General features: G+C 43.7%; 2 protein-coding genes across 10 annotated transcripts; one reads left to right on the top strand and one right to left on the bottom strand.

Annotated features, from left to right (window-relative positions):
- The first annotated feature begins 660 nt into the window (after window positions 1-660).
- Window positions 661-14,319, top strand: washc4 (WASH complex subunit 4). 6 transcript variants are annotated; one of them, XR_012953342.1, is made up of 33 exons: window positions 661-795; window positions 1,426-1,565; window positions 1,677-1,730; window positions 1,822-1,887; window positions 2,257-2,302; window positions 2,417-2,484; window positions 3,137-3,219; window positions 3,428-3,470; window positions 3,567-3,670; window positions 4,080-4,200; window positions 4,390-4,513; window positions 4,601-4,728; window positions 4,836-4,996; window positions 5,095-5,221; window positions 5,509-5,634; window positions 5,724-5,831; window positions 5,921-6,067; window positions 6,142-6,221; window positions 7,275-7,380; window positions 7,668-7,784; window positions 7,907-8,075; window positions 8,238-8,392; window positions 8,504-8,578; window positions 8,671-8,775; window positions 8,896-9,030; window positions 10,068-10,176; window positions 10,272-10,338; window positions 10,541-10,627; window positions 10,945-11,092; window positions 11,247-11,347; window positions 11,433-11,629; window positions 12,965-13,061; window positions 13,414-14,319. XR_012953342.1 is itself a non-coding variant. In XM_076088741.1 (33 exons), exons 1-33 carry the CDS (start codon window positions 735-737, stop codon window positions 13,458-13,460), a joined length of 3,501 nt encoding a protein of 1,166 aa, XP_075944856.1. In that variant the 5' UTR covers window positions 661-734; the 3' UTR covers window positions 13,461-14,319. The 6 variants fall into 6 exon arrangements, 5 of the variants coding, with proteins under 5 accessions (XP_075944856.1, XP_075944858.1, XP_075944855.1 ...); XM_076088741.1 differs by having other exon boundaries at window positions 11,247-11,343; window positions 13,411-14,319; XM_076088740.1 differs by having other exon boundaries at window positions 720-795; window positions 11,247-11,343.
- Window positions 14,320-14,513: 194 nt separating this feature from the next.
- cnot2 (CCR4-NOT transcription complex, subunit 2) lies at window positions 14,514-21,601 on the bottom strand. 4 transcript variants are annotated; one of them, XM_076088746.1, is made up of 15 exons: window positions 21,533-21,601; window positions 20,356-20,484; window positions 20,167-20,266; window positions 19,823-19,973; window positions 19,496-19,678; window positions 19,285-19,364; window positions 18,572-18,697; window positions 18,221-18,345; window positions 17,989-18,106; window positions 17,470-17,626; window positions 16,944-17,005; window positions 16,605-16,654; window positions 16,411-16,511; window positions 16,049-16,193; window positions 14,514-15,940 (listed from the first exon to the last, which is right to left on the bottom strand). In XM_076088746.1, the coding sequence occupies exons 2-15, from the start codon at window positions 20,470-20,472 to the stop codon at window positions 15,854-15,856; spliced, it is 1,602 nt and encodes a 533-aa protein (XP_075944861.1). In that variant the 5' UTR covers window positions 20,473-20,484; window positions 21,533-21,601; the 3' UTR covers window positions 14,514-15,853. The 4 variants fall into 4 exon arrangements, with proteins under 4 accessions (XP_075944861.1, XP_075944862.1, XP_075944863.1 ...); XM_076088747.1 differs by having other exon boundaries at window positions 20,167-20,245; XM_076088748.1 differs by lacking the exon at window positions 18,572-18,697.
- Window positions 21,602-23,432: the final 1,831 nt, after the last annotated feature.

Here is a 23,432-nt window from a genome sequence, read left to right as displayed (position 1 = left end):
TATTGCTGAATATCTCTATGTGTGTCTCCGTCTCTCCAGCATGTCTGCTCACACAGATACTGCTACAATCGATGGGTCAACATGTATACATGTATTTCAATATGATAGTCTGAGAAACATATGATTAGGAATAAAGAAAAAAGTCCCTTACCGTTAATGTGAAATCAGAAGAAGGCATCTATTCTCACACTCTGCCAACCATGAGACTTCCTTGTGGACTCTGTCGTCCTCTGAATGTTGTGCCTGAGTCTTCAGTGTGACATTAACCTGACACACGCGCGCACACACACACACACACACACACACACACACACACACACACACACACACACACACACACACACACACACACATCACGTGACTCCCTCACCGCCACTATCATGTCTAGTGCATGCATATTCAAATGCAGTGGTATAAGACAGACAGCTATTTGTTAAGAGCAGTCCAATGCTGGCCTGTGACCAAACTGTATTATAGTCTAGTTGTCATGGATGTTGTTGCATCACATGTTTTGGTTATTTTTATAAGGACATATACAAAACCATCTATCCATCCATTCATATATCCAGCCAGGCATGCAGCCAGCAAGCCACCTATCTGTCAATCAGCCTTCTATCTAACAAACACCATTTCCCATGAGCACTAGCGATCACTCACAAAATCACGAGACCCATCATGGGACCGTGTAACCCGCCTCTTTAACAGCAGTGTTTTGGGTCACCTATGCTGGCAGTATGGCGGTAGAAACCATCGCACCTGACTGGGAGTTTGACCGTTTTGACGACGGTTCCCAAAGTAAGTACAGTCCCGACCTGCAGTGAAACATAGCGACGTGCTTCACGACATTAGCATCCAGTGCTACGCTGCTAGCAGGCTGCCGTGTGTCACTAGGCGCCGTCTATTTGCTGGCACGGAACAAATCCGACTGTTACTTGCAAACAAAAGCTCGTCATATGGACACATTTAACGTTATTTCACTTTGTTTTCTTCATGTGAACGTCTGGCGCACCCAGCCCCGTTGTAATGTAAAGGAGAACTTCGTGAAATGAAGCAACAGCAAAGTTAGCTGACGTTAATCACCGCCATCAGTCACATCGCTACAGCTGACCAGTTTGACAGCCTAACGACACTTGGGTAGAAGTGACAGCAGCTCAGAGTAATAACAGCTCACACAGCTGACTGTAACCACACAATCCTTTCATTAAATAGACATTGGTAGTTAATATCCCCATGCACTCAGCAGAAACGGAATGGGGTTGGATATGTATTTTGTTTATTTTTTTATAAACGATAGAGTACGACTCTTTGTTTCCAAGATTTTAGCAAAACAAAAGAAGAATGGTCCTGGCCCCGTTAACTATCTGTTTACATCAGGGTCAGTGTTCATCTGCTGAAGTGTCCTTGATCAAACCCTCCACTCTGCAGAAATACACACAGATGTTCAACTGAAGAACTACAGCAAGTTCCTGGAGGAGTACACCTCTCAGCTGAGGGGTATCGAGGAGGCTCTGGATGACTCCATCGGAGACGTGTGGGACTTCACACTGGACCCCATCGCCCTGAAGGTGAAACACCAAACACTGGTGGCTGAACATCAGCCTGTAAAGACTGACATTGTTCTTCCACCATATACACTTTGTGCAACTTCCTTCCTAATACGTTCTGCTCTCTTTCAGCTTCTCCCATACGAGCAGTCGTCCTTATTGGAGTTAATTAAAACAGACAACAAGGTCGGTTAACTAAAGACAAAACACAATCTGTAATTTGAAGTCTCCTGTTTTTCCTTTTTTCATAATGACTTTTCTATTGTGTTGTGTGCAGGTTCTGAACAAAGTCATCACTGTTTATGCTGCTCTCTGTAGTGAAGTGAAGAAGCTCAAGTATGAGGTAAGCATGGTCGGAATAGTGCACTCTGAAGGATGTTGTTGTGCGTATCCTTGAGGTCTAACAAATGTGATGAAAGCATTTCCTTCCAAAGGACAGTATTTTAAAGTCAGCATTGTTTACATCTGTGTTTACTAGCTTGCAGTCCAATTCTTCTGCCTACGCTGGCACATTGCTGCATATCTTGGCGTGTTCCCGCTACTTGTTGATCAGTGGAATAGTGTGACACCATTGGTAGGACTGTGTGTCGAGATGAACAAAATAGGAACCTACTCCTAGAAAAACAGCTGCATGTCGCTGCTCGGTCTAAATGAATCGCTCCAGTGTGACGTGTTGTGCTGTGAGATGCAAATTTTTTTTTCCCCCTTGCAGGCAGGAACCAAGTTCTACAATGGCTTATTGTACTATGGAGAGGGAGGTAATCCGTCACATATTACCATTTACTCTCCTCCTTGGTTTGGCCTTAGTGGTACACGGTAATTGTCGATCAACTGATGAGAAATAAAGACATGTGTGTGCATTTGTGTTACAGTGTCTGACACCAGCGTTGTTGAAGGAGAGTCCCAGATTCAAATGGGCCGATTTATCTCATTCCTTCAGGTAGGCAATGGATGCTCGGAACAGTCGAAACATTCTTGTTAGAAAAATTCACTTGAGCCGATGTAAAAATGATTAATCACAGGACATTTATTCTTGCAAGAAGGAGACAGAGTTGATTCACATACAGAATATGCATCAAGGCTGCTCGGAGGTCTGTCTCCGAGTGATATTCATACTAAGTAAACGCATGCAGTGGGCTGGCACAGGGTCATTTACGTCACAAAGGATAACACATGAATTGCGTTTCACACAGGCGTCTACGTAGAGTATCTGGAACATCACTTTAACAATTCCTTCTAGTACAAAGGTCACTTTCTCGTAAGTCATGGTCGCAAATCAACCAGGCGTAGTAAGTATTGACGCTTCTGCAGGTTTATTATGGCTTATTTAGAGTAAACAGCTTGAAGTGTTCTTTCGGCCGTCAACTGCTTCTTAATAGACTAAACATTTGCTGAGACTGGTGTTACAGAAAGTTCACACGAAACCATTTGAGGACACGGCTCTAAACACTTACAGAGGACATGAGCTTACGTCAAATGTATAACATTCACTAATTATCAAACGCATAATAATTAGTCATTTAGATTTTTCCCCAACAATTCTGCATTTAGTTGAAATCACGATACCATCTTCTGTCTTTGCTCTCTGGCAGGAACTCTCCTGTTTTGTGTCACGATGTTATGAAGTGGTGGTCAATATTGTTCATCAGCTGGCTGCCCTCTACAACAGCAACAAGTAATGTAGCACAGTGAATACACAGTGAATGTACTGTTCTTCTTGGATCGGCTCGAATACCCGTGTTGTCAAAAGAGCTTTTGTGCTCTTCATGCAGACAAAAAAAACGTACAGACTGCATTTCCAGTTTAAGTACTTGTTGCATGTTTGTGTCTCTCTTACGGCGTATAACAAAATGTACAACAGCGTTTCTCCTTTCATATCTCAGGGGTACAACAAAAATCATTGAGTCGTCAGGTGTCCATTTCCAGGTGGGTTTTAAGGATTTGGCTCATTTTAGTCTTCAAACTCTCTTCTTTGTCTCATCTATCTAAATATATTTATTTAGTTTTGTGTTGCCTCTGCAGACCGTGTACGAACACCTCGGGGAGTTGTTGGTGGTTCTGCTCACACTCGATGAGATAATGGAAAATCACGGCACACTGAAAGATCACTGGAAGATGTATAAAAGGTCAACACATAGAGAGACACACACACACACACACACACACACACACGGCTATTGCAACCAGTAAGATAAAGGAAAAGCTCAATTCCAGAAATTCCATTTTTTTGGTACTGAAAACAACATTCATCTGTTAGAAATTTAAACTATCGGGATGACCATGAAGGACACCTCTCAAATGGTTTATAACAGTGGATTGAAACCATACAACCAAGAAAAAATGTAACGACAGTATATGTACGTAAATCTGATCTAGAAGGATATTTTGTATTTAACCCTACATTTCCTGCATTTATTTAACTAATTACATCTGTTGAAACCTGATAATGTTTTCTTATATATTTCAACATAAGTGCTTTAATATATAAATCATGTACAGCCTATAGTCTTGTGTAATCGCTTTCTCTTACTGTAGGTTGTTGAAATCTGTGCACCATAACCCGGGGAAATTCTCCATTCCTGAAGAGAAGCTGAAACCATTTGAGAAGCTGCTGCTGAAGCTTGAGGGGCAGATGCTGGATGGCATGATATTGCAGGTGACTGCACTTCTTTCGAGCCTTTATTCTGTTGTACATTTTCTGAGGTAGAAGTGTTTGCTGTAAAGTCAGAGTTTAGTTATGTGCCAATATGCAAACGGTGATCAATTAGGTCATTTTAAGACTGAGTACTTGAGTGAATCTATTCTGAGCACCGTTAACCTCCTGATGTTTACAACTGTGTGACAGGCCTGTGTGGAGCAGAGATTCGATGATCCCGGGGAAGGAGTAGCTGTCTCCAAAAACAGTGCCTTTGCCGAGGAGTTTGCCTTCAACATTCGCACCATTTTCACCAATGTTGAGTCCAAAATTGGTCAGTTTCTCTCCTCACGATCGACTAGTTCTCGCTCTTTGCTGCAACTTTAAATGATTAACGTCTGCGTGTCCGTGTTGTTTTCAGGTGAACCTTCAGAGATTGACCAGAGGGATAAGTATGCCAGCGTCTGTGGTCTATATGTGCTTCACTTTCACATCTTCAGGAGTGTCGACAAGAAGTTCTACAAGGCGCTGCTTGACATCTGTAAAAAGGTAGCTCTCGGCCTGCCTCTTTTCTCTATCGGTGACTTTTGTTTAATCATCTTGCGACAGTGGAAACCTCTCGATCACGTGGGTTTGTGTCTGCCTTTCTCCTCCAGGTTCCAGCTGTCACTCTGACTGCAAACATCATCTGGTTTCCCGACGCTTTCCTCATTGCTAAGGTCCCGGCCGCAGCCAAACTGATGGATAAGAAGAGTCTGCAGGCGATCAGAGCGCAAAGAGACACCTACCTGCAGCAAAGAGCTCAGACACTAACGAAGTCAGCGGGGCCGAAGATCAGTCACGTTTACTTTGTTTCATTCAGAATTTTTTTTAGATTTGTAGAATCCGATGGCTTCCGTTGTCTCTTCTCTTCAGGGATGTGCAGTCCTACTACGTGTTTGTAACTTCCTGGATGATGAAGATGGAGTCCATCTTGTCCACGGAGCATAAGGGTGACAAGTTGGCAGAAGACCTGAACAGCAGGTGTAATGTGTTTGTACAGGTAAGATGTTGTCTCCTAACGAGGCTCAGCAGGACTACAGCCTAGGGCATTGGACTACAAAGACCAGCTCATCACATGGCATTCACATTATCCAATACACCTTCAAATCCAATCGTAAATGCTCCCGAGATGCGTTGATTATGCCATTTAAAACAGAGAAATACCTGTATTTGTTGAGTCTTTTCATGATAAACTGACCACATAAGATTATTTAAAAAGTGTTGTGCTGTTACATACAGGTTTGTTGAGGATATAACGTCTTTAATAAAGGTTCCTGTTCCTCACAGGGCATCCTGTATGCGTACAGCATCGGCACCATTATCAAAACCACGATGAACATGTACATGTCGATGCAGCGGCCCATGACCAAGACCTCTGTCAAAGCTCTGTGTCGACTCGTTGAATTGCTCAAGGTGTGTGTGTGCTTTTGAGTGTCTCTGTACTTGTCACCAGTGCATTGTCCGTTTGAGAATAAGGTCGTGTGATGCGTCTCTCCCCTCAGGCTGTGGAGCACATGTTTCACAGGCGGTCCATGGTTGTAGCGGACTCCGTTTCTCACATCACTCAGCAGCTGCAGTCGCAGGCCCTCAACGCCATCGGTGTCGCCAAGGTAAATCCAAACGCACAAGCTTTTTATTCACAGGAGGAGTTTATGGAGTTGTGACATTTTTATGTGACGCGTGTTTTTATTCCCTGCAGAAAAGGGTGATCTCTGACAAGAAGTACAGCGAGCAGAGGCTGGACGTGCTGTCGTCCTTGGTTCTGGCAGAAAATGCCCTGAGTGGGCCGAGCACAAAGGAGCGACGCCTGGTGGTGTCTCTGGCACTGTGTGTCGGCACTCAGCTGGTACGTTGGGACAGGTTCGTTGTTGATCGGGATGCTTTCTCAGCTTGACACTAAAATCTCTCGCTGTCTTGTAGAAAACGTTCAAAGATGAGGAGCTGCTTCCACTGCAGCTCGTGTTGAAGAAGCTGGATCTGATCAGTGAGCTGAGTGAGAGGTGGGCTTTCCTCTTCTTTTGATCATGTTGAATAAAATTCCCAAGTGCTAATTTGCTACTCGGTGCATGACACGATCTGCCTTTGCTCCATCTGCCAAGAGCTGGCAAAGTGATTAACCCTCCAGCTCAGATGCTGCTGCTTTCCAGCCAGCTTTCAACATCTGGTGTCATAGACAGCCAGTTGTTGTGCTGTGATGTCTCATAAGCAAAGAGCTTGCACTGTAGTGTTGTGGGGGTTTTTTCTATGTCGATGATCGGTGGCTTGGACTTTAAAGTTGATTTAACCTCAATATCTAAAAGCTGGCTTAATACTTATTTGCTATCTGACTGGTGGTGAGATACCACAGGATTCTCACTAACCAGGAACTCGGTAACACCCACAGAGATGGAAGTTTCTTCAGTTCACGCAGGTTCATTTGCATCACACAGAGCCTACCTCAAGCGAAGGAGTTCAAGTATCTCGGGGTCTTGTTCACGAATGAGGGTAAGATGGAGCGGGAGATCGACAGGCGGATCGGTGCGGCTGCAGCAGTAAAGCAGTAAAGCAGGCGCTGCACCGGACTCGGTCTACGTTCCTACCCTCACCTATGGTCACGAACTCTGGGTCGTGACCGAAAGGACAAGGTCGCGGTTGGTCTACTAATTAATCAATATCAGGAGAGACACCTGTCAGAGGATCCTACTGGTCCCTGTTCATCGTCAGACTAACTCTCAACAGGAATGCAGTTAAATGACCAGTGTCTATGCATCTACTATGTATGAGCCTATGTGCTGTTTGGATTTAGGTCCGATCTGTCCCAGGCTTTGTCTCAGTCCCCCCCCCCCCCCCCCCCCATCATCTCAACTACACATTCATCACTTCGGCACGTGACTGTCGTCGGTTATCTCTTGAACCAAACATTTTTAATTGCATCTGACACTTGGATGCGAATGTTGGACCAGAACTTTGTTGACATTCTTGGCACAAAACCCTTTCATGTAAGCGATTTGATGTTTTCTGTGAGCTACTTGAAGAGTCTTCTGGCCTACGACTGTTCTCCCTTTATTCCACAGGGTCAAGCTGCAGTGTGACTGTAGTTTCCTCTACTGGCACCGAGCTGTGTTTCCCATCTACCTAGACGATGTATACGACTATGCCGTGGACGCAGCACGAATACACGTAAGCAGACTGGACTGATCGCACTCTTTCTGTCACCCTGTTTGAGAGCATCGCAATCTCAATTTAAGGATGTTGTGGCAGGAATGACGAGAAGAGACGTGGAATTGGAGTTGCAACCCAGCGGGAAGTGTTTTAATGAAGACTGAATATCTTCTCATCTGTATGAGCTGCTGTCTATCTGCTTAAAGTTTGCTTTTAAATGTTACCGGTTTCCCTTCTGCTTGTGTCTGATTGGCTGCTCCGGTGCTCTGCCTTCCTGGATGACGTCTGTGATTTTGCCGGAGCAGTACATGTTTAGTGCACTGAGGGACAGCGTGCCCTCCATGTTGTACGCCAAACACATGGAGTCATGTGACCAGCTACTGGAGAGCTACGACAAGGAGATCATGGACGTGTTCAACGAGGTGAGAACAGAGGAAAAAGGGTGTACAGGTGTCGGGACATTTTGATTTAAATACTTTTGTACAAATCAAAGAGCTTTTGCAGTCACATCCTTAACCTTCATGTGCATCTTGTTCTCTTGTAGCACCTGCTGGACAAGCTGTGTAAGGAGATAGAGAAGGACCTGCGTCTCTCCGTCCACACCCATCTGAAGCTGGACGACAGGAACCCGTTCAAAGTTGGCATGAAGGACCTGGCCCACTTCTTCTCCCTCAAACCCATCCGATTCTTCAACCGCTTCATCCTCATCAAAGGTGATGGAAACACTGTGTCCATACATGTCCACGTGTGTGATATCTCATGTGTGGTAGTACGAAGGGAAGCCGGCTCATGTCATGATAAGACGGTGTACTGTGAAATGAAAGATGACGCTGAAGGTGTAACTTAAAAGACTATTTGTCTTATTTTCTGTGCAGCCTATGTGACCCACTACCTGGATAAAACCTTCTACAACCTGACCACGGTCGCTCTCCATGACTGGGCCACCTACAGTGAGATGAGAAACCTCGCCACGCAGCGCTATGGGCTCACGATGACGGAGGCACACTTGCCCAGCCAGACCCTGGAGCAGGTCTGTGTGGTTGCACCGTACACCACGTGACAGAGGGGGAGCTTTTGATCAAAGACGTGAAGGTGGTAGATGGTTGGTTATAACTGGAGCCCCGGTGTGTTTCCTCATCAGGGTCTGGACGTTCTGGAGATCATGAGGAACATTCACGTTTTTGTCTCGCGCTACCTTTATAACCTCAACAACCAGGTAAGACCTGTCGCGTCCGAGCTCACCTTCCATCTCTTCAACCAAGCCGTTGTTTGTGCGTTTATATACAGTTTTTTTTCGCTTTCCGACAGATCTTCGTAGAGAAGGCCAGTAACAACAAGCACCTGAACACCATCAACATCCGTCACATCGCCAACTCCATCCGGACCCACGGCACAGGCATTATGAACACCACGGTGAGTCTACAGGGAAGGCAGCGGTGCGTGTTTTAGTCCAGTTGTACTTTTTTCTTTCAGATCTGGGTGCATCAAGGCTTTTGCTGCACCTGTTGCACATCTTCTCTCTTCTTTCATCAGGTGAATTTCACATACCAGTTCCTGCAGAAGAAGTTTTACATCTTCAGTCAATTCATGTACGACGAACACATCAAGTCCAGACTCATCAAGGACATTCGCTTCTTCAGAGAAACAAAGGACCAGTCTGATCAGAAGGTAGGAAAGGCTGGGTGTCAATTGTGGTGGAATATTTCTAGGTTAATCGGGAGAAGAGAGTTCCTGTTCACAAATTAATAATAATGTCTTCAGAAGATTCAAAGTTGTCTTTTTCCGTTTATTCTCTTGCAAGAGGGAAGAGTGCACAACACGATACATATTCGGCAGCATGTTGTAAAGACTTCTCCGAACTACAGGATTCACCACCTTTTATACACGGAGAGGTCCTCTTTCTCAGATAAATCATACACGGGAGATGAGGGGCCCTCTGACACAGGTTAAAGGCTTCTGCTCATTATTTAGTTCCTGTCAGGTGTGTTCGCTGGGAACCAGTCACAGTTATCATGATTTACAACAAGTCCCTCTTTACTGCATAGTTTTGAACATACGTAAGTTTCAGGTTCACAACTCGGTCACACAGAGGCCTTCAACATATCTTTCCCCTTACAGCCTTCACTTCCCCTTCTTGTGTGGGAGCATGTGATAAACCAAAAGTAAGAGAAAACAGGACATCTGGTTCATAAATTGATTAACTACTTCTGCAGGACTGCTGTTTTGTGTCTGTCTATGTTCATCACTTTCAGTGGTACATGTTTTAAAACATAACATGATACTGTAACATATTTTCCCATTACACTGTCCAAATTCATTTTACCAAACAAAGCACCGTCGTGGACAGATGGGGAATATTGCCGGCTGGTACTTTTCAGAAAACGCTTTAGTTTGGTCTGGTGGTTTTAACACCAGTTGAGCCTTAACTGGTGAGAGCTGGAAACTGAAATCCAGTGTTTAAGATTAAAGGAACTTTGCAAATGGGCTTGTTAAGTTTTCATATTAACAGACAGACTTTCAGATAAGCCCGCCATGAGAACATCGGGCTTTTCTCGATTTTCTGTTCTTGGAACAAGTAAACTGCCTAATCCTCCGGAAGTTTCCGTTTTTAAAAAATACTGCGTTTTCATATCACTTTGGTACAATAACATGGCTCCCTGCCAGGAGCTCTTGTTCAGCTGTAGCGTGCCGTGCTTTTGTTGCAGTATCCTTTCGAGCGAGCGGAGAAGTTTAACCGCGGCATCAGGAAGCTGGGCATCACTCCCGACGGCCAGAGCTACCTGGACCAGTTCAGACAGCTCATCAGCCAGATTGGTGAGAATAATCAGTTCTTGGCATTTCATCTTAGAAATGTAACTGCAGGTTGCAGGCGAATTTGAAACCAACACTGATTTGACCCTCTTTTGCAGGCAACGCCATGGGCTATGTGCGTATGATCCGCTCTGGAGGCCTCCACTGTTGCAGCAGTGCCATCAGGTAAAAGAGAGTTGCTCGACTGCAGGGTGTGTGTATTTTCGCTGTTAATATGAAGGGTGCAAGTCTCTGAAATGCCTGATTAACTGGATACATAATTATTGTTTTATGTAGATATTAGGTTAAATCTAATTAAAGCTCATGTCCACTGAAGTGTTTTCTGTCATATCTCACTGGTGTGGTTTAATGTCCGTGTCATCTCCAGGTTTGTGCCCGACCTGGAGGATATAGTCAACTTTGAGGAGCTGGTGAAAGAGGAGGGACTGTCAGAGGAGACCCAGAAAGCTGCCAGGTAGGGCAAATAGCAGCCCTGCACTTTATTTCTCCAAATGATCATTTGCATTTAGGGGATTTACTTTGTGTATGTGGGATCGGGGGTTACTAAGTCTAGCTCCAGTAGGTGTAACTGTATTCAGTTTGGGCTTAATATTTCTGTCATGCACACAAACAGCTGTGTTTCAGTTGTGTCTACGGTCAAAACATGTCCAGATATTTTCAGTGTATTTCCATTTTTACTGCTGCAGAGGGCACCACAGCTATAACAACAATAGGAAAGGAAACATCAGCTGTTGTTTGCGCGGTTCTTCTTAAATGTTGGGTCATTTCCAGTGTCCTAGATTCAGTGTTGGGAGATCTGACCAGCAACTCTGCCGAGGGCACGGAGTACTTCAAGATGCTGGTGGCGGTGTTTGCGCCTGAGTTTCGCAGTGCCAAGAATATGCACCTGAGGAACTTCTACATGATCGTACCCCCACTGGTCAGTGCCAACACCTGTCATTTGCTTCCATGCTGCTACCTGTCACGCTCTTTTCTCTGTCCATTTGTCAAACAACTCTCTATGCAGTGTTTATCTTCATCATCAGTCTATGCAGCACTTTCAGTAATTGATACACAACTAATCTCGCCCATAGACGGTGAATTTTGTGGAGCATTCCATCAGCTGCAAAGAGAAACTCAACAAAAAGAACAAAACTGGAGCTGCGTTCACAGATGACGGCTTTGCTATGGGTGAGTACGTACTACACGACATCGGCTCAATGCTCTACACTTCTTGCTTTTTTTTTTGTCTTTTGACTAACCTACACTCGCTCTCGCAGGTGTGGCGTACATCCTGAAGCTGCTGGACCAGTACCTGGAGTTTGACTCCCTGCACTGGTTCCAGGCCGTCAGAGATAAGTACAAGAAAGAGATGAAGGCTGTGGTGAAGGAGCAGAGCGTCCAGAGTGCCAGCCAGGATGAAAAGTTGCTGCAAACGATGAACCTTACTCAGAAGAGGCTGGATGGCTACCTTCAGGTACAATCCCTGTTGGGTTTGTAATGGGAAAATATGTCATAGTCTCATGTGAAGGTTTAAAGAATGTAAGTCCTAAAAGAGCAGACACCAAACTGTAGTTTCAGTAGATGACTTTAATTAGTTTAGTATCCAGGTGTCTTGTTATCTGTTATCATTGTGCACTGTTTCTTTCTTCTTCGTAAGACAGAGACAGAGAGGCCTTGATTAACAGAGATCCTCTGTTTGAAATACTTTTGACTTCCTTTGTGACGCGTTATCTGAAGTTGTAAAGGTGTAAACCTTTGCATGCAGATATGATGTGTGAGGGTAAAGAATGTCTATTCTGTCTCTGCAATGGTCATTTTAACGATGTCACAGTGGCTTCAAAGGAAGCATCTGTTGTGAGTTTAAACTGATTATTGTAAGGCAAACTGTGAACAAAGGGATTTGCAAACAGGAGATAAAGCATCTTCCTGACTGTCTTAAATGAAGTATACTAAGGCTCGAAGGATGACCTGCCTTTAACTGTGTTCTTTGTGTATTCTTGTTAGCTAAAGCAGATAACAGGAAGCTGTCCGAGTATAAATGTCCATGCATTGAGACTGTTATGCAGAGCACTCATACAGATCACTGCAATGTGTCTGTGAGACTGTTCTCTTTGCTTGCAAGCAAATAAATTGACTTTACAAACCTTGATCGTTAATCAAAACTCTGTTTTACTTTATATTGTTTAGAAAACCTCAACTTTCTTCTCCCGACTAGTCATAAGAAATATTCCACAACAGGTTCCTCGAACAGGAAGTGTAATGTAGCCATGGAGTCAGTGATTTCCTTTGACAAATTGGCAGCATTAAAAGTGTGCTGGATTAACTATTGTCTGTAATGTAGCCATGAATGTACTCTCACTGACTTTAATAATGAAGAAAAACTTTAAAAAGTGATGATTCTTAGGCAGGTTCTGACATTTTAAGAGGCGTCTTCACCAAACTCCTCCTCCTCCAGATAATGATATCCTCTGGATGAGGAAGTCGGATTGAATCTAAATAAATAAGTGTTGTGTTTTCAGATCCGACTAAGTTATGACTCAAAGAGGAAATACAAACGTTGTTGCACATTGCAGCAATTAGGAGCTAATGGGTTTTTAAGTACCTTAATTGCCTCCATCAGCTGCTGTTCGTATTAATAAGCCGGCCCTACTACAATAACCAGCTTCCTGATGCTTTCAGAACCCCGTGGCGCACCTTTCCCTTTCACCTCGAGCAGCATCTTTGCCTCGTGTCTCTTCCTCCGCGTCTGACAACCTCTGATGTAAAACTATTGTTCACTCTGACCTCTTCCGTCTTCCTTTCTCTTCAGGAGTTTGAGCTGCTCCACTTCTCGCTGAGCAGCGCGCGGATCTTCTTCAGAGCAGACAAGACTGCAGCCGAGGAGACTCAGGAGAAGAAAGAGAAAGGTTAGGTGGTGTTGTGATGATTAATGGAGTCTTTTAATTATGCAAAACCACTGGCACAGAGAGAGATAGTACTGTGATTAATGAAGGAGGAGGTCAGCGCGTCTTTATCCTCCTTTAGATCTCAGAAATAACTCACTTGCCATTCATTATAAAGACAATATATTTATTTTTTATTTCATATTTTATTGCTGGTCAGCTATTTTCACTACTCTTTATCTGTCCAGCTCTGTTGCCCTAGCTGTTGTTTCTATTTCTGTATCCGTGCATTGTGACAGAGTATTGTTTTGCACGTGCATGCATACTTGGCCAATAAAGCTGATTCTGTCTCTGATTCTTGTCCCTGGCAAAGCAGGAGGTCCTCCAGATGTCTCAACCCTCACTGAACCCATCTCAAAGTGACCGTCGCTGTGAGAACAGCAGATCAGTGTTCATAACTCGAGGAATGTAAAGTGAGGCTCGCTAGAAGAGAAGATCTGATATCGTTTCTCTTTACAATGACAAAACAATCATCTTACGTTCGAGACTGAATGTACTTAAAGTGCTGCTGCAGGAAGTGTCTTCTTTTGTTTCCATTCTACAGAAACATAAACACCTCTTTATAGTGTTTGCAACATCTAATAAATTCAATTTGAATTTGTAGCATTTACGCAAGCGACGGCAATTAGAAAGGGTCAGGTGGTGTAACAAGTGTAATGTAAAAGTCAATGCTTTCCTCCGCCACACTGCCTTTTAATACTTGTAGTCCGGATGGACTGGAGTGGTTTCTCTCCAGTAGAAGGCTCAGCTGTGGGTGTCCTCTGCTCATCACAAACACATGTGACCGACTTGAGTCTGTTTTGATTTCAATACTTTGCGACATCTTTGTTTTTGTCTTATTTCCTAATTGTGATTGATTGTCCATGGCCTTTAATGGCAGCACTTAGAATTTTTTCAATGAATAATCTTTTCATGTTCATGTGCCATATTTGTCAACTTCTATTTTTTTTTTTTTTTTTTTATCCATTGTATAAGTTGTGTATGTGCCTTTCTAAACTGTTTCTACAACTTTAATTAATTTAGAAATAATCCTGATCTGTAAGTGTAGCGTAGTACAAACGTCTTTATTTATCTGCAGCACTGAAGATGTTACTTTTGTATCTATCAACATGTGAAAATCAGGCCAGAATTTGGTCAAAATGACATTCCATGAATTGACTTGCTTGAAGAGAAAGTTCTGTAATGTCTTTGAAGACTAATAAATCTTGCACTTTCAACAGAATTGAATGTCTCCATCATGAGGTGTGATGAAATCCTTCAAACTGAAGATGAAGCTACAAAAGGTTTTAAGGCACAGATTACATGTTCCAAATATTATTCTGTAAACATTTAACTAGTGTATCACACAACTATACATTTTTAGTACATAATTAGAAAGTGTACCTCAAAGAGCAATAAACAACACACACGCAGTGGTTCAGGAAAGCCTTTTCTGCTTTAATACAAAGAAAAGAAGCTTTGAACTTCTGAAAATACAAGATTGGTCTGGATTCTTTTTCTCCTCAACTTGACAGTTTTCCGTTTGCTATGAAATGCTGCTTTTCACTGCTGTTCAAACAGCTTGAATTGAAATACATCCCATAGTTGACGTTGGACTCCAAACTTGGGGGATGATCTCCATGTTTATTTCTTCTTTGTTTGTGGCTGAGAATCAGGCCTTTCTTCAAATGACATTTTAATTTTGTGTTATTTTGATGTAAGTGCCCGCAGTGCCATGTGACACCCTGTCCAGCAGATCCAGAAATGTCCTGTTGTGTCCACATATTGCATCCATGCTCACCTCATAAAAACGAGGTAAAAGGCAGGGCAAAGTTTCTTCCAAAATAGATGTCCTATATATATATATATACATACACATATATATATATAGCAATCATATATACACATTCGTACATACACTAATTTGTGATGCAAAGAAAAAAAAAAATGTACACATTTCTTACAAAATTGTAACAAAGACTGGAAATTGTTTTGTTTGCTCTGGAGCAACGTCGTGTCGCTGTTTAGCCTCTGCGAGGATTCGTCCACACTTGTGGAAACCAAAGGAATCTCCCAGATTTGTGTCCATGTTCAACCGGCACAGAACTCAGAGGGAGACGGACAGAGTGTGAGACAGAAATACAAAAGGTTGAAATAAATGTAAATGGGAGATAGAAAAATAAAAGGGTGAGATGAAAATGGGATGCATGTGGAAAAGTTGCATGAACCCCCCCGACCCATAATGAAAAAAATAGAAAAAGGAAAAAAAAAAAATCAGGGAGTGTTCACATTAAAAAAAATCACAAACAAATTTTGTGTTCTTTTATTACTAAATATAGTGCAACAATAAACATTGCATTTCTTTCACCCCTTCACTTGCGTCTGAGGATGCTAACTTTCCTCACCATTTATTTTTTTTTTTCCTGTTCGTAAACCTGGTTCTGTGACTGTCCTGTGCCACAGGGCCAGTCCTCCTTTCTAAAAGAAAACAAGCTTCAGATTCAGAGACGTAAACATAACACAGACCCTGCTCAAAACAAGTCCAAAAAAACAGGAGGAACATAAAGAATAAAAATAGAACAAGTGTTGGTGTTTTGGGCAGCGTGACATTTTGGAAAGGCGGGGGCAGTTTTGATGATGGTGGCGACGACGACCCCCACAGTCAGATAGCCAAATCCTCGAGGAATAAAAACCGAGCCGCGTCAACCACAGCGCCCCTCCTGGACAACAGCGGTGTGTGTGCAGGAACCGGTGCGGCCCTCTGGACTGGTCGGGCCTTAGAAGGCCTGCTGGGCTGGGTTGTAGTTGAATGTTGTTGGCACGTGAGGCCTCTCTTCAAGCTTATCATACTCCAGATGAAATTCCTGTGAGATGCAAACAATATTTTAACATGACAGAAAAAGCTCTAATCCACAACAGGAGTCAGCAAAACTTGATGCCATTTCACCAGGTTGTGAAAGACAAAGTCCTACCTTGGCTACTTTCCTCCAGTTAAGACAGTCAAAAAAGTAGTAGGTCCCCCTCTCGTAGGTGTTGGTCTTCAGTGTCGGCTCCATGCCAGGCGCCCTCGTTATCCAAACCCGCTCCTCTTTGTGGTACCTCCAGTCCCGGTTGAAGCTGGAGAGTGACGTTATGGACGAGGAACGAGACAAAAGGGAAGAAACCAAGTGACTGGCCTGAAATTTCACCCCAACTCTCCCTCTAAAGATCGGAAGAGCTACTGGCAACCTTCCGCACGCTTAAATGACGATTTGTAGAACTTTAAATCACATTGAAAAGCTGTCAACAATGTCCAGACGGAGAAAACCAAACATGATCAAACTGTTGTACTCACAGCTCTACTGCTGCCAGAAGCTGTAGCAGGTCTCCACCGTTCATGTAGTACAGGTAGAACAACAGGTCTTCACCATATCGTGCCAGTTTAATTGCAGCCAGCTGGAGGCAGGACAGCGAAGAATAAAGAGAGTATTAGTTTTGTACCTACATGTACAACCGGAGACCTGCAGCCGGTCTGAAGCTCAGCATTACCTTGTCCCTTATGTGGATGTTGGTTAAGTATTCAGACGGAACGTGGAAGTCTGAAAACACAAGAACGAGCAGGAGTGACTAAAACATGAAATCCTAATTATTAGAAGACTTTTCTTAATTTACTGTCGTGCCAATGGAGAGATGTGAAGATCAATGCTTTGAGAGACCAGCTCTCATTGCTTATTGAATGGGTCCTCTCGTTGGTCCTCCAACAACCTGCCTAGAGGGCCAAAAAGCGTTTCTGGCTCTGGCTCAGGCCAATTCTTGGAAGCTTTTCCCGGATCACTAAATTAAGCTTCTTCTAAATCCTCCGCCACATCACTCATGTGAAAGTCTTACCAATGTCTTGAGGTCGACACGGCGATGAGGCCCAAGGAGAGGCGAACTTGGGGTACAAGTTTCTGTCGGGAAAGAAAGTTGCAGTAAGTTCATCGCACGATGGACACGCAAACAGAGAGTAACAGCACAAACTAACAAAACACAAACTAGTGAGACCGAAGCATAGATGTTGAAAACGTTAACGGGAGAGAAACTTCACCACACGTGAGTCAAGACGATTAAACTCACGGTTTGAGTGCTTTTAAAATCATCAAATCAAATCATGGATCTCACAAAACTAGTAGTTCTGGGAAGATATTTTTCACAAAGTTTGCAACTAACTTTTCTCAAACTAAGATTTACTCAGCGAAAAGGAAAGCTGTGAGAACGGTAACCATCGTAATGGTCATGTAGCACTTAAATGGGCGACTTGAGTTTCATTACAGGACTAGTGATTCGCTGCTCACATGATCATTTGCTGGACAAACGCACACTGGCTGATGAAGCTCTAAACGGTACTGTATTCAGGGTGGAGCGGCCGTCTTACTCTGGTGAGTTTAAGTTGAGTCCCAGTGTTGTGAGGTCACTTCCTAGCGCCAGATGCACCATCCCCGGATCGGTCTCTGCTGCCCGGATAAATGTCAGCAGGCCGATCATGCCGAATTGGTCTGTCACCATTCCTGAGGGAATGTTCGTCACCCGACCTGCGGCGGCAGGATAATTCAGAGTTCAACAAACCGCTGACACCGGACTGTGAGCTACAGTTCATACTTACCGTCAATACATTACCTCCACATTTTTAAACCCACACTTTGTGCACGCATTGGAGAGCAAACCAAGCCAATTATTCCTTTAAACACGTGATGGTCACAGACAGACTAATGGAAAGATGATGATGGTCCGTATCATACTGAACATATTCTTTTGGTTTCCTCACTGCAGCCTATCCAATTATTATCTAACCCCAAATGCAGGGTAGAGAGCCCAACTGCCTCACCCAAGTTGTGCGAATAAGAAGGGATGTCTCAGTGGAATTGGAGCGATACGATTGGCTGAGAGGTCTCACCATCGGGCAACACCTGGATCCCTTTCTTCTGGTTGTTGTTCTGTGCTGAGGTCGTCTTGTCTCCGGGGAACTTCGGCCCGTCTGCATTGGATGTGCTCTTGCTTGTGGAGTTCAAGTTCTGAAAAACAAAGAAAACCGGTTTAATACACAGAAGAGTAAAACAAGAAGGATGATCTTTAATGAGCCTCGACATCCGGTCAGATTGCAGAGTCCTCGGGGCGCTCACACTTACAGTTTTGCTGTCGTCGTTGTTCAACGTGGGGTCCTTATAGTTTGGCCCGGGCAGTGCAGGGAAGTCCTCGTTATGGATGGAGAAGTCTTGCGTCTGTTCAGTCGATGGCTTCGTCACCATGCCAACTTGATGATGATGATGAACATAGTGAAGTAGAGATTACAATTCCCCAAAGTGTAACGAGCAAAAAAAAAAAAAATACACAACAAATAGATATCAAACCAAACGAAACCTTGGCTAATATTACGAACCCAATCAAGAGGCTAATGTTAATTTCCTGTCCTAGGGGAACCTACTTCCTGTGTCTTAATGTGTGTAAAAATAGACACTTTCTACGGCCTAATGGCCTACCATAAGGAGCCCGTCCAGCCAGTGGGTTGAGCACCGGTGTTGGGTTTCCAGTCCCTTCTCTCCGACTCCTGTCTGCTAACGCAGGGAAGTCTGACAGATCCAGTCCCGTTACATTTTCACTCCCATCTGCAGTAATAGGAAGGGTAGGAACTTATAATATGTAGTGTCACCTTCAGCTCAATGTATCTGTGTAATAATGTGTCGATTATTAACTCGATGGTGTATTTGTGTCACCCTGTAACTGTATGAATAAATGGCCCTCCCATAAGTAGAAACTGCTGACCAAACACAACAGCCAATTTGAATAATAGTTACTCACCGTCTGTTTCAGCAGTCAGAGATAAATTGATACAATGTTTTCAGTTTTTCCAGAATTCATTTTACTTACAATTTTCTTTTACAAATCTTCACCAAAGAACACACAGATCAGATTAAACTGATCTTCACTCTGACCGTATGTTGCCTGCGTCTAAATCTAGTTCTGCTTCCTGCTCCAAGAAGACACCGTTCACTGCATTGTACAGTGAACGAGGTCATCTAGTCATGTCGGCAGCTACGTCTTAACAAATGTGCAGCAAGGTATATTTAGGAAATGTAACTCTCACTGTTTCATGTAGAATAGATTTGTTATATTCCAAAACAAACACTCCCGTGTTTCTTTAACTTCAAACTAACGATCCCTTGATATACCCACCTGAGTTAAACACACTAACCTGTGCCATTGAAGATGTTGCTTGATAATGAGTTGTTCATCCCAAACGCCTGATTGCGATTCATACCAAACCCTGACATGCTGCACCGAAAAAAGAAAACGAAAACAGAAGATGAGACCGAAAATGAGCTTTTCCTTAAAAGCATCTGTATCAGGAAGTGTAGAGGACACAAAGAGCCGCAGATCTCCACAAGGACGAGTGAGTATTGCACCTGTTTATGGTGAAGGGCTGGCGTGCTGGCTGCTGTTTGGGCATACAGATGATACTGGGCGAGCTGTGGTTGGGGCTGCCGAGCCCCGAGCTGCCCATACTATTGGTCCTGCCGCTCATCCCGATGCCTTGACCGACCTGAGAGTGGTTCAACATGTTCCTCGTGTTCATCGGCAACGTCCCCCTGTTAAAACATCATCAGGTCTGATTAAGCGCATTTTAATCTTTGCTCACGACACATGTCAACTGTCATTTCTATTCCCAGGTATTTCTTATTTGTATGAACCACACAAGTATGCGTCTTAACTGAGTCTGCCTTCATTCCCACCTGCTTGGTGATGGAGGGGTATGGAGGGACATGGCGGGGACCCCCGTTGTAGGGGTGATATGACTTGGTAGCGCCTGCGTGCCTTGCGTTAGATTTCGATTTAACTGCGGCGTACTGTTCCCCATGCCCCTTACCGAGAAGCCGAGTGCACCTGCAGAAAGACATCGAAGAAAAACAAATACCGTCAGACAACAAGAGAAAGTTCATCTGAATAGCTGCTAAGCTCAACTGCACTCTAGTTCACACACCATCTACAGGCGGGATTTCTTTTTAACTCCAAATATGCAACATGTGAGGAGACTGCTACGGGAGTGTGACTGCAGGATGATAAAGGAAACACTTACTTTGTGGGCCGTACAAACTTGCACCAAGCTGCGACAGCTGACCCGACGTCGACGACGACGGCGAGGGAGACGACAGCATCTGAAGGAAAACATTTGAGGACTAGAAAGAGTAAGACGACTAGAAAAATGCCTCCACTGGTGTTGAATGAAGAAATGACGGGAGTGTGCAGATATGTGGGCAAAACTCACATCTTTGTCCGACCGATGTGGGAACATCGACGGCTGGCTGTAGTACATGCCTTCATCGGTGAAGTCGTTATCGACTACCTCGACGAACTCTACAAATTTCTTTCTAGCACCAAACATGCCTTTTGTCACCTGGAGAAGAGAGAGAGAGAGAGAGCAGAGTTAAAGACCTGCAAGGGAAAGCAGGTGAGGACGGGATGTACACAAATACCATCTCAGAGTGAAGTTCACGTTTCTTATCTAAATACAATACAATAATAATTGTTTCAATGTTGTACAACCGCCCGTTACAATATAATTGACAACACTGCATAACATGAATTAAGCATCTGATTGTTCCAGCACTTCCCTGACACTGAGCAACCCTAATATTGAATCCACCTTTTAAACAGGACATGCTTTTCCATGATTGCACCCTTACATGAAATGGAAAGTTCTGGATGCATCATTTATTCTCGTTTCTTTGTAAATCACAATGAAATATTTGGCGTCTTGGGGTTTTGAAATAAAGTTTTTGAAGTGGAGTCTATTTTGTAATGATGTACACGCATAAGGGACGAGCATGTTGAACTTCTCGAACAAAATAAACTATTTATCCTGTCCATGTTATGTTTTACATAAATCACGTGACAGCGGAACTAACCGTTAACGTTCTCCCTGTTAAACTACCACGGGAGTTAGACGGTCTTAAAGGCTGAATAGTAACCTAATTTGACACTGTTGAGAACATTAACATCAGCAATGCTAACATGCTAGTTAGCCACCACTAGTGTAGTTAGCTAGCGTTAGCAGGCTAACTGCTTACAATCAGTCTGTGTTAGCTTAGCTAGCACAAGTTCGCAAGCGGACTGCTTTAACCAGCCGCTAATTACCACAACATACCGAAACCTTCCAACTCCAACACAACCTGACTAAGCTACCGAGCAGCCGTCACTACAAGGCAGTGATGTGGGCCCTCTCTGCCTCCATATATCCAGTCAGCTGTCCGTTTTCTCGGCTCAGTTTACGCTCCGTTTGCAGCAGCAGCAGCAGCAGCAGTGACAATCTGCTGCAGCTAAAGGCTAAAGATTCGCTCCGTATCGAAACGGAGGAAAACAGTGGCATAAATCGCTCGTACCGAAGGCTGAAATGTGAGCCGAACTGATTTAATATGACCCAGAAATAAGTAAAATATCCTCACCGCATCAATTTCCCTTCTCTACGTTAGATCCAAGATGGCTGTGTGTATTCTCAATCAAAGAGGTATAGCCTTTACCCTCTGACCTTACAACCCGCTGACCACTTCCGTACACACAACTGAACATGTCAGAAACAGAAAGTGTACTCCATCAGCCAGGGTGCGGAACAGTCACCAAAAAAACACAGCGAAGAACAAAAAGTATGTACATTTTGAAGTGAATATTAATAAAGACACCACTGTCAAGCATCTACCCCCCTCCTGTGATCATAAGGTGTCTTTGCATTATTAAAACACTGCTGTCTGTAGCTGCAGTTACTACAGCAGATGCCTCTTTAGTAATGTCACAATATTCAGATAGTACTGATGTGGTTAACTCAGTACCCCAAGACAGTGACATTGGCATCAAAGTAATGATTTTACAGCTTTCCCTTGGCCTTACCAACCACGCAAATCGGCAAACAGCACTGGGGCCCCTAAAGTTCCAGGTTCACCTTATCAACTGATTTGTGCTAAATTGATTACAAATTAGTTTGGTAGTAGGCACAACTAAAACACATGTCTGCTGACATAATACCGGCTTTAGCCTTGAAGAGGGGCTCTGAATTATGATAATAATGTAGTTTTATAACCTTCAGTTTACATGTTGCATATTCTTAATCTGATTTTAATAATGCTACCACACAGCAAATCTGGGGCCAAATAGTCTCCCAGCACAGAAAAAAAGCACAAAGAAAAAAAGAATCAAATTGTTAGTTACTGATTCACATGTCCTTTAATTACCACATTTGGATTGGAGTTACGATAGCATCTTCGCTGTTTGCGAATCGACTACTAATAGTGTACTGCCATGGACAGGGTCTATAGTGGCAGTCACATGGTTCGACAGGGTTGTAGGCCTACTGTTGCCTGTTTGAGGCCCCCAGGCAGTGGATAAGGAGAAGGACAAGTGCTAAAAATGTTCTGTCAGTGAGTGAAAACAGACAAGGGGCAAACATTATCCCCTCTGATAAGGAAAATGAAATTCCTTCTCGGTTGTATAGTTGGAAAATAGCCCTAATGAAAGTATGCAAGATAGCATGGGCAATTCACACCTCAGACAGTTCAGGAGCACTTCCCCCAGGAAAGACAAATAGGAAATGATATTCCGCTTTTAAAACAATATGGAAAACCAAAAGCACCTGCATTTGGAGGGTTTTTAGAGTGGTTATGGCACTAAAGTCTTGACTCCACAATGATTGACAACACAGTTAAAAAGTGGTCCTTTCAAAATCTACACCAAACTTCAGTAAACCTCTTAGTTTTTCTGCAACTTTTCCTGTAACTTAATTTCCCCTCCCGGCAAAAACACTAAATGAATTACTACAATCCAAGTCAGAACTATAAATACATGCAAACTCCGCCGTTGGTCTCCCTGCGCACACTGGCAAATTCTTCAGATTATTCCACAGTACAGGCCCACTTGACTTGCCAGGTGGCACAGACCCAGAATTGCGTCTGGGCGGATTAAAACAGGATGTAGATGACCATCGTTGCTCTTTCATCACAAGGCACTTCTTCAGCTTTGCACCCTGCCCCTCCCTGTCTCTCTCTCTCTCTCTCTCCCACCTCTGTCATCTCAGAGAAGAAGGGGGGAAAGTCATTAGGCACAAATAGGGAGGAGGGAGTAGCTAGCTGTTGCTATCTCCATGAAAGTCAGGGCAAAGCTCAGAGCCACTAAGAGATGGTGAGAGGACGGCACTGGGGATTATCCGCTCAGGGAATACAAGACGTTTACAGCCCATTAAGTTGGATAAACAAATGTCTTACTGAAGGAGATGCTGAGCGTCATGGACAGCAAGAGGAAAACATTAAAAGGTAGGTGCGTTTTCAATTTTCAATTATGATTATCTTTACGCTGATT

Source organism: Anarhichas minor, unplaced genomic scaffold (assembly GCF_050575085.1).
Source record: "Anarhichas minor isolate MPS153535 unplaced genomic scaffold, ASM5057508v1 ptg000011l, whole genome shotgun sequence".
Classification (NCBI taxonomy): domain Eukaryota; kingdom Metazoa; phylum Chordata; class Actinopteri; order Perciformes; family Anarhichadidae; genus Anarhichas; species Anarhichas minor.
This window is presented reverse-complemented; position numbering and strand designations above follow the sequence as displayed.